The sequence below is a fragment of the Triticum urartu genome, chromosome 1A (genome assembly GCF_056163025.1).
Source record: "Triticum urartu cultivar PI428250 chromosome 1A, HENAU_Tu73, whole genome shotgun sequence".
In the NCBI taxonomy this organism is placed as follows: Eukaryota; Viridiplantae; Streptophyta; class Magnoliopsida; order Poales; family Poaceae; genus Triticum; species Triticum urartu.
The window spans coordinates 431,572,015-431,581,672 of NC_141873.1; the positions used below are offsets into that span (position 1 = coordinate 431,572,015).

At 41.5% G+C, this 9,658-nt stretch overlaps 2 protein-coding genes across 4 annotated transcripts; both read left to right on the plus strand.

The window, feature by feature from the left end:
• Positions 1-1,388: 1,388 nt before the first annotated feature.
• On the plus strand, positions 1,389-9,333 carry LOC125516479 (protein argonaute MEL1). Of its 3 annotated transcripts, XR_015603532.1 has the most exons (20): positions 1,389-1,693; positions 1,983-2,188; positions 2,282-2,431; positions 2,539-2,672; positions 2,764-2,873; positions 2,981-3,087; positions 3,455-3,593; positions 3,670-3,786; positions 3,949-4,056; positions 4,147-4,218; positions 4,522-4,641; positions 4,927-5,064; positions 5,209-5,351; positions 5,434-5,496; positions 5,575-5,638; positions 5,747-5,820; positions 7,940-8,019; positions 8,108-8,202; positions 8,296-8,327; positions 8,953-9,333. XR_015603532.1 is itself a non-coding variant. In XM_087524029.1 (17 exons), exons 1-17 carry the CDS (start codon positions 1,691-1,693, stop codon positions 6,070-6,072), a joined length of 1,893 nt encoding a protein of 630 aa, XP_087380155.1. In that variant the 5' UTR covers positions 1,389-1,690; the 3' UTR covers positions 6,073-6,468. The 3 variants fall into 3 exon arrangements, 2 of the variants coding, with proteins under 2 accessions (XP_087380155.1, XP_087380161.1); XM_087524029.1 differs by lacking the exons at positions 7,940-8,019; positions 8,108-8,202; positions 8,296-8,327; positions 8,953-9,333 and adding an exon at positions 5,990-6,468 and having other exon boundaries at positions 5,747-5,882; XM_087524035.1 differs by lacking the exons at positions 7,940-8,019; positions 8,108-8,202; positions 8,296-8,327; positions 8,953-9,333 and adding an exon at positions 5,990-6,468 and having other exon boundaries at positions 1,389-1,666; positions 5,747-5,882.
• LOC147991564 (protein argonaute MEL1-like) lies at positions 8,006-9,131 on the plus strand. Its single transcript, XM_087538726.1, has 4 exons — positions 8,006-8,011; positions 8,108-8,175; positions 8,296-8,327; positions 8,953-9,131. The coding sequence occupies exons 1-4, from the start codon at positions 8,006-8,008 to the stop codon at positions 9,129-9,131; spliced, it is 285 nt and encodes a 94-aa protein (XP_087394852.1).
• Positions 9,334-9,658: the final 325 nt, after the last annotated feature.

Here is a 9,658-nt window from a genome sequence, read left to right on the forward strand (position 1 = left end):
GCGGTCAAGGCTGCAGATTCTTGGGATCCGTTTTGGCTATAGACGGCAGGGGGTCGCCGTGAGATCCCGTCCCATGCAAAGCCACGTACCTTTTTCTTTCTTTGATTCATCTCCTGTGTCTTTTCCCGGCGTTCTTCTTTTGTGAAAGTGTTTTCGGGGATGGTCTTGGTCTTGTGGTTTCCGTCTGGTCCTTGTCCTCGTTCGGGGACAGAAGGGCAAAGCAACGAACGTACCATCCGTCCGTTGGGACATGGCAGACGCATCCGTCCGTCCGTGTACGTGTCTTCCATACATTTTGGGCAAAGCAGGAGGCCTGTTGGTGTTGTTGCCCTTGCCACCTTTGTTTGTGATTCCTCTGGCTCTGCCCTGCCTGCATGCATGAGGTCCCGCGGCAGCTTTTGGTTTTGTCTTTGGTTCAAAGCATGCAACGCCGAGGCCGTGCTCGGATCTCCTGTGTCGCGCACCTCGAGCGCAATTCCGTGTGGCTCTCTGTGTTTGCATCTAGTCCGTCAACTTTCTTTTTTGGGAGAGATTCTTTTCCCCCTCTCGGTCCAGCCTTGGACGTCTCCTCTTTGTGTATGTATGTGGGTGGAACAACAGTGGTAGATCTGTTTTTTTTTTCGCTGAATGGTCGACACGTACGGGGATTTAAATATTAGTACTGTTTTTGACGTGAGGTTTAATATTATTGTTTTTCAGCTTTTACAGTGAGCTTTGCTTTAAAATCTCATTCTCTGCTCATACATGTATGCGTACCTCCTTTGTTGCCAAACTATTTTATATTCCAAATGCAAAAAAACTACTTTATATTCGTCTAGTACATTTATATATGGTAAATTGACGACAAATTATTTTGCTACTCCTCGTAACAAGTACCCCTACAGTATCTGGTATACAGTCCGTAGTTCCTTTCCCTTTTTTAAGTACATATATACAGTTCGATGCAAAAAAAAAGTACATATATACAGTACGCAGGTCCTTTTTTTTACTAGACGCAGTACGCAGGTCAGGTCCTTTTTTCTATACTATACACACGGTACACAGGTCCGCTTAGGGCTCCTTTGATTCAAAGGAATTATTTAGGATTTTTGGAGGATTAAAATCCTTAGGAATTTTTTCTATGTCGGTCCTTTTGATTCATAAAATTGGATCCCATAAAAATTTATTCTATGAAATCTTTTATACTACATTTCATAGAAAATCTAACATCCACTCCAACCCATTTTTACAATTTCTTTGTTTTTCATGTGGCATCAAACATTCTTTGCTAATCCTATAGAATTCAAGTTGACATGCCACTGTAATCCTATATTTTTCTTATTTCTACATTTTTAAAATCATATGAATCAAAGAGGCCCTTATTGTATTCTGTACCGCATGATTGCACCAAAATTCGTGCCCTCGCACCCACCCCCACCATGCCGTCACAGCCTCCCACTCAACCCCTCCTCACCCGGACGGAGCGCCGCCGCCCCTTCTCCGCCTCCGGCCTGCTCGCCCGCGGCCCGTCAGGAACCCTAGCATGGCCGTGCCAGAAAATTACTCTACTGTGCTGTGCCCCCTTGAGTATTGGGAGTTCGATTTGGGATCCAGACTTCTTCCCCCACTTGATTGACTCTATACTACAGGGCTTCTTCCGTTTCAACTGGATTTTTTTCTGGTCTCTGTAAGTCGAAATGGAGGCCGGCGCATGGTATTTCTTGCCGTTTGCCTGCTAGATTTCCAGTCCTGCGATGCCACTAGCAGCTAATTTCGTTTATTGCCTAATTTTGGTTTACTGGTTTCTTAAGATCCGCTAGTTTTCCCTCACAGATTGAATGAAGTATAACATAAGTACTGAGAATTATAATATTTCATTTGATTTGTTTAAAATTCATTGGACACTAATCAGAGGGCTAATCGTCTCTATTCTGTGTACTGAATGTAGAACAGAGTCTCTCTTGTTTGTGCATACATACTGATGTTGAAATGTGTTGCTGTAGGTCTCCATTAACCCGGAGTCAAAATCAAGGGCTGTGAACAGGGAGGTACTCAGTGAGCTAATCAAGTTGCACGGCAAGACATCCCTTGGCGGCAAATTGCCTGCCTACGATGGAAGAAAGAGTCTTTACACTGCAGGCTCGCTCCCTTTTGAGTCTGAGGAGTTTTCTGTTACACTGGTTGATCCCGAAAAGAAAGACAAAGAAAAGTAAGATTGGATTCTTTGCCTTCAATCTTGCCCAACTTGATTACCCATTGTATTTGTTTTGTAGCTACTGACTTGTTCCCACTTCATTTGCAGGGCTGAAAGGGAGTACAAGATCACCATTCGGATTGCTGGGAGGACAGACCTGTACCATCTCCAGCAGTTCCTCAAAGGAAGACAGAGGGATATGCCTCAAGAAACCATCCAAGTTCTTGATGTTGTCCTCAGGGAGTCACCATCCTGGAAGTATGACATCCATTTTCCAGCAGTTTCTTGCTATCAGTTTTTCTTGATCATACTAGCTAGTTCTCTAGAGCCCTAACATTATTGCTGGCAATTCCTTTTCATTGCAGCTATGTCACGGTGTCCAGATCCTTCTTCTCCACCACCTTTGGTCACAGAGGAGACATTGGTGAACGATTAGAGTGCTGGAGAGGTTACTACCAGAGCTTACGTCCAACCCAGATGGGGCTGTCACTCAATATAGGTACTCCTCTCCCCTCCCCTGTCTGTTACTGTTATCCGATTGCAGTGTGTCCTAGCCTTGTTTATCTCATGATCTGCACTTCATTTTTCAGACATATCTGCGACATCCTTCTTCAAGCCTGTGACAGTGGTCCAGTTTGTGCTAGAGTTCCTCAACTTACGTGATGCCTCGCGGCCTCTGACAGACAGGGACCGTGTTAAGGTACTATTCGTCTATGCTAAGCTAGTTTTAGAATTCATGTTCTGTAGATTGCACCATGTTATTGTCTTGAAATAGTTGACTAATCTCATCGTATGCACTGTATGCAGATAAAGAAAGCACTCCGTTGGGTGCGTGTCGAAACAAACCACCAGGAAGACCAAATCCGAAGATACAAGATAACAGGGATTACTCCTGTTCCCATGAGCCAGCTCATGTAAATAACTTCCCTCAAATGCTATAATATTTTCCATTATGTATTTTCTCTCTATGTTCTGGTCCAACTAATCAGGGTTGCTGGAATATTAAAAAGATGTGTAGTTGTATAGATTTTTGGCTTATTGCATCTTCATTGATGTTGGTGTGTCAGGAACTGGTTAGGGGATTAATTTTGCTTACAACATTCTTCCTGTGGCATATGCTTTTGATTTCTGCAGCATAGCAAGATCTGTTTGTGCCAAATTGTTTCCTGTTCACAGTTTTCCTTAGGAATGTTTAGACCACAGTTAACTTTTTAGCATCTATCCATGATTATTATTCCCTTTCTAATAGCACTCTACTCGTGTTGTTTCGTTTGTTGTTAGATTTCCTGTTGATGAGAGAGGAACAAGAATGTCAGTTGTTCAGTACTTCATGCAAAGATACAACTACAATCTGCAGTATACTTCTTGGCCCTGCTTGCAGTCCGGAAGTGACGCTCGGCCTGTGTATCTGCCTATGGAGGTATTGTATCCACGCCTGCTTCATCATATTTGAATTATACATTGTTTGCTCATAGTTCTCTGCAAATTGATTGTAGGCGTGCAAGATTGTTGAAGGGCAAAGGTACTCTAAGAAACTGAATGACAAGCAGGTCACCAACATACTTAGAGCTACCTGTCAACGTCCCCAGCAGAGGGAGCAAAGCATTCGTGAGGTATGTACCTGTTGTCAACTGCATTCTGTAAATACCTGCCCATATCTTCTCACATGTGGTAGTTCATTCCAATCTGTTGAAAGAATGTCCTTTTCAAGGCATGTATGTCATGTTTGCCTGTCATATGCAGTCTTTCTCATAACACTCTTTTTCACACTGTAGATGGTTCTGCACAACAAGTATGCTGAGGACAAGTTTGCTCAGGAGTTCGGAATCAACGTCTGCAGTGACCTGGTCTCTGTTCCAGCCCGTGTGCTGCCTCCCCCCATGGTAAGTATGATCAGTGCTTTTTTCTTCCCTTTCTCTGAGCTGCTTCACTAGAAGGATTTGTAGTAATCACATCCTTTCTATGTGTTTCAGTTGAGATATCATGATTCTGGAAAGGAGAAAACTTGTGCGCCAAGTGTTGGACAGTGGAACATGATTAACAAGGTATTTCCCTGTTCAGTGTCTTCACTCCCAATTTTACTATGCATTACTTCTTCTTGGAACTAAATACATGGAGAACTTGTTGAGTTTCTTTTGTTTGTTCTAAATGCATTGGACAGGTCATTATTTTGTATGTAGCAACTCAAATTATTTTGCTTGATTGCACTTTTTTGATCATGTAGTTTTCACACTAGTTACTTAAATTGAGAAACAGTTGAGCTTGTTTGCGACTTGGCTCATTATTTTGTATGTAGTATATCCATGATGGTACAAATGATAGGTCTCATTTGAGTTTTTTTACTGTAGAAAATGATCAATGGAGGAATCATAGACAACTGGGCCTGTGTGAGTTTTTCACGCATGCGTCCTGAGGAGGTACACAGGTTCTGTTGTGATCTGATTCAGATGTGCAATATGACTGGAATGGTAAAGGCTTGCATTCCTTTCCTGTTTCTAAGGCATTTATGATTTATGTGTGTATGTTATAGCTGACTGACTATGTAGCAACTCAAATTATTTTTGAGTATGTTATCTAAGCATTACTTTTTCTTGGAACTAAATACATGGAGAACTTGTTGAGTATGTAGCAACTCAAATTATTTTGCTTGACACTTTATTGATCATGTAGTTTTCACACTAGTTACTTAAATGTAGTAAAAAAACTCGATGAAGGCCTTTATTGATCATGTGATAATTCTGTGTCTTAACTAGGTTGGGCGGCCACCTTCCATTGAGAAGGCCTTTACTAGATTTGGTGTTCCGTCTGTGAAAAATATCCCAACTATTGTCTTTGGTGCTGATGTTACACACCCCCCACCTGGAGAGGACTCTGCATCATCTATTGCTGCGGTTAGTTCTTCCCCATAGCTAACAGTTTGTCAATTCATTATTTGTTTCTATCTGAATTTATCTTTCAAATGGAATTATAATCTTGATGCACATACCTGTTGAGTACAAATAGACTTATCCATTTCTTCTATTGGATTGATGTAGGTGGTGGCATCAATGGACTGGCCAGAGATCACCAAGTACAGTGGTCTTGTCTCTGCTCAAGCACACAGGCAGGAGATAATCGAAGACCTCTTCAGTGTCACCAAAGTTCCGCAGAGGGGTAATGTCAATGGTGGCATGATCAGGTGAGTTTTGTGATTAGTCAGAGACGATTGCTAGCAATTGCCCTGTGGATCAACTGCTAACCTGACATAATTTTCTTTACAGGGAGTTACTGATTGCCTTCCGCAGGAAGACAGGCCGGAGGCCTGAGAGGATACTCTTCTACAGGTGTGTGCACAAATTCATGACACTCTTTTCATCCTGTCCATTCAATGAAACTGCCTGACGGATCATTCTCATGTACAGGGATGGCGTAAGTGAAGGCCAATTCAGCCATGTTCTGCTTCATGAAATGGACGCAATCAGGAAGGTAAGCCTGCAGCATATGATTACATGCAAATTTCTGTTTTGATCTATCTCTTCTGATGTTATCCTTGGCTTTTCTCATTCTGACGATTTTCTACTTTGTTGTTGCAAGGCCTGTGCCTCATTGGAGGAGGGTTATCAACCTGAGGTCAATTTTGTTCCTGTTGAGAAGAAACATTACACCAGGTTACTCTCTGAGGATCATGGGAGGCATGATATGACTGACAAAAGTGGAAACAAACTTCCTGGTTAGAAACTGATAACTATCAATTACTTTCTCGAATAATTGTGTGGCTCATGGTAGAAATGGCTTTTACTTATAGGTGACTGATATGATTTTTTTTAACCTTTTTAGGTCTTGTCACGGCTCATGAAAATAATGGGCAGCACATACCCATCAATATATTTATTGATTTCTGTCTCGTGAGTCTGTGCTAGAAAAAAAGACACTTAAAAGAGGCAGAGTAGAATACGAAAAGCCAAGGGGGCAAAGGCATGAATCTCATTACAAGCTTGTGGTACAGAAATCAATAAGCCCTAACTACTACTGAACCAGATACATTAATATTGTTAAATCAATCATTGTCAAATAATAAAAAGAACGCATATATATTTTTGCCTGAAAAAAATGCACATGATGCACATGAACATGAAAACAGACTAAAATCAGAGATGCTCAAACATACCGCGTTGGATTGGCGTCTTAAACGCAAAATTCGTCTTGATAAATGGAACTAGCCAGTAAAGGTCGTTGAATGTTGTCAATTCTAACATTGTTAGCAAGTCTGTGAGGAAAGGATTCCACTGCAGAAAAGGTGCGTCGGCCCCATTGATTTCTGTCTGAAAGATTTTCTTTAGAATTTTCAATATCTTTTTGCAATCCTTGGGCAAATTGACGGCATCAATATTATAAATAGGCTCTTTAATTATCACGGCCCGCCCATCAACTACCCTAAAATTTTTCTTTTTTAGTTGACCATTTCATGATTTTTTTTTCTTAATTGCTTTCTTCAGTTGATCTACTACACTAAGACCAAGAATATTGCCCTTCTGGTTGAATACTGTAATAAGTTTGTTTCTCCCGGGCTTATCTTTATCTCGAACAAACACCGTTCGAAAGAACTTGGTGCTATCTGTATTCTTTTAAGTTTTGGTCCCTTTAAGCAGTACGTGCTATTCACTGAAGACTGCTATTGAAAAGAAACTGAATGTTTCAATCAATAGTTGTTCATTGTATCTTGTAAGAAAGCCTATTAACTACGGAAAGACCCTATCTTACTATGGCTTACGGGATGAGTCTGTGCTTAGGATGGAGGCAAAATTGCTAGGTATAGGGTTTAGTGAATAGCACGTACTGCTTAAAGGGACCAAAACTTAAAAGAATACAGTGCTGATAGCACCAAGTTCTTTCGAACGGTGTTTGTTCGAGATAAAGATAGGCCCGGGAGAAACAAACTTATTACAGTATTCAACCAGAAGGGCAATATTCTTGGTCTTAGTGTAGTAGATCAACTGAAGAAAGCAATTAAGAAAAAAAAATCATGGAATGGTCAACTAAAAAAGAAAATTTTTAGGGTAGTTGATGGGCGGGCCGTGATAATTAAAGAGCCTATTTATAATATTGATGCCGTCAATTTGCCCAAGGATTGCAAAAAGATATTGAAAATTCTAAAGAAAATCTTTCAGACAGAAATCAATGGGGCCGACGCACCTTTTCTGCAGTGGAATCCTTTCCTCACAGACTTGCTAACAATGTTAGAATTGACAACATTCAACGACCTTTACTGGCTAGTTCCATTTATCAAGACGAATTTTGCGTTTAAGACGCCAATCCAACGCGGTATGTTTGAGCATCTCTGATTTTAGTCTGTTTTCATGTTCATGTGCATCATGTGCATTTTTTTCAGGCAAAAATATATATGCGTTCTTTTTATTATTTGACAATGATTGATTTAACAGTATTAATGTATCTGGTTCAGTAGTAGTTAGGGCTTATTGATTTCTGTACCACAAGCTTGCAATGAGATTCATGCCTTTGCCCCCTTGGCTTTTCGTATTCTACTCTGCCTCTTTTAAGTGTCTTTTTTTCTAGCACAGACTCACGAGACAGAAATCAATAAATATATTGATGGGTATGTGCTGCCCATTATTTTCATGAGCCGTGACAAGACCTAAAAAGGTTAAAAAAAATCATATCAGTCACCTATAAGTAAAAGCCATTTCTACCATGAGCCACACAATTATTCGAGAAAGTAATTGATAGTTATCAGTTTCTAACCAGGAAGTTTGTTTCCACTTTTGTCAGTCATATCATGCCTCCCATGATCCTCAGAGAGATATCCTACAGAGTTTGATTTCTACTTGTGCAGCCATGCTGGCATTAAGGTAGACGCTTTGTCCACATGTCCATTTGTTCCTATGCAGCTTATCTTCAGTGCTTGCATGCTGAGTGTGTTTGCAAAATGCTCCTCAGGGAACTAGCAGGCCAACACACTACCATGTTCTTTATGATGAGAATCACTTCACAGCCGATGCGCTTCAGTAACTGACCAACAATCTCTGCTACACGTAATCCTCTCTCTTTCTGTCTCTTCCCCTCTCTCTTCCTCTCTCTGTTGTGTTATGACTCTGATGATGGTTTAAATTCTGATCCATATGCAGCTATGCTCGTTGCACTCGTGCAGTCTCTGTTGGTGAGTTCGCTTCTTCAGTTTTCTGCCTTAATTTGCTTCAACTTTCATCTGTGTGCTTTTTCTCTCCAGTAGAGCATTCTTCTGTGGGCATTAATACTAGTAGCCTGGGCGCATCTGCCTTATGCCTCTGCTATCGTATGTTTTGCTTATCCTGACAGTCCTAGCAGCTGTAGACTTGTAGTAATTCGGCATTCGTATTACCTTGTACCCACCTGCGTGTGCCTTCTCTGATGCAAGTTAGCAATCCAACCGCACTGGTGGTTCCTTTAACTCCTTAATGGATCTGTGCTCGAGAGCCTTAGGTCTGCAACTCTAAATAAGCATGCACTCCTGGCAAAATGAACCTTAGTTTATTGATGAATACACAGAGTAGTTTTCATTCCTTTGCCAGTTTATTCATGAATACACTAAGTAGTTTGCATTCCTCTGCTAGTTTATTGATGAACACACTGAGTAGTTTCCATTCCTTTGTTCTGTGTCATCTATGTTTACATTGAAATGAACAACACAGCATCTTCCCCCCTTGCTGTTTTAAGACTTGGTAACCTAGCTGTCGTTCTGTTTTCACAACCTGCTGTGGCATTTACTTCCAGAAGAAGCTAACTTGGCTGAACTTGCTATGCAGTCCCACCGGCGTACTATGCCCATCTCGCCGCATTCCGCGCGCGCTACTACGTGGAAGGGGACAGCTCGGACGGCGGGTCGACCCCTGGGCAGGCGGCGATTGCGCACGAGGGCCCTGTGGAGGTGCGCCACCTCCCAAAGATCAAGGACAACGTCAAGGACGTCATGTTCTACTGCTGAGCTCCTGTGGAGGGAGCTGTGTGTGAGAGAGAGCCTGAGATGGCGATGACTCTGTTTTGCCGTGGAGCCTGTTGCTCGTAGTTATCTTGTTCAGTTCGTAGTAGCCAGGATATCTATGACTGTCTCTGTTACCTTTAACTCTATTTGAGACCTATCCTGTGCAAGTGGTTTAAGTTACCAAGTGGTTTTGCTAGATGCCATATTGTTCTGTGCTATTCTGATCTTTGGGTTCTTTAAGTTCGATTCTTCTTTGGCTTTGTGGCTGGGATCTGGTGAACTGTCTTGGTTTTGGATTTTGGGTTAATAACAGGTCCAAGTTAGAGGAGCCAACTTGTTTGAGTTTCTCTTGGCTTGCACTCGGGCTTGTCCAGAATCCAAAACCAAGTTGGTTAGCCAATTTTAGATTTCAGAACTGAGTTGGCCTTTGTACAATTTATCTTTGATTTTACTACCCTTGTTCTTTGCAGAAGAGTTTTCCAGAGTCATCTCCATAGTCTTGTAGATAGAGTTCCATGTGGAGTTTAAGT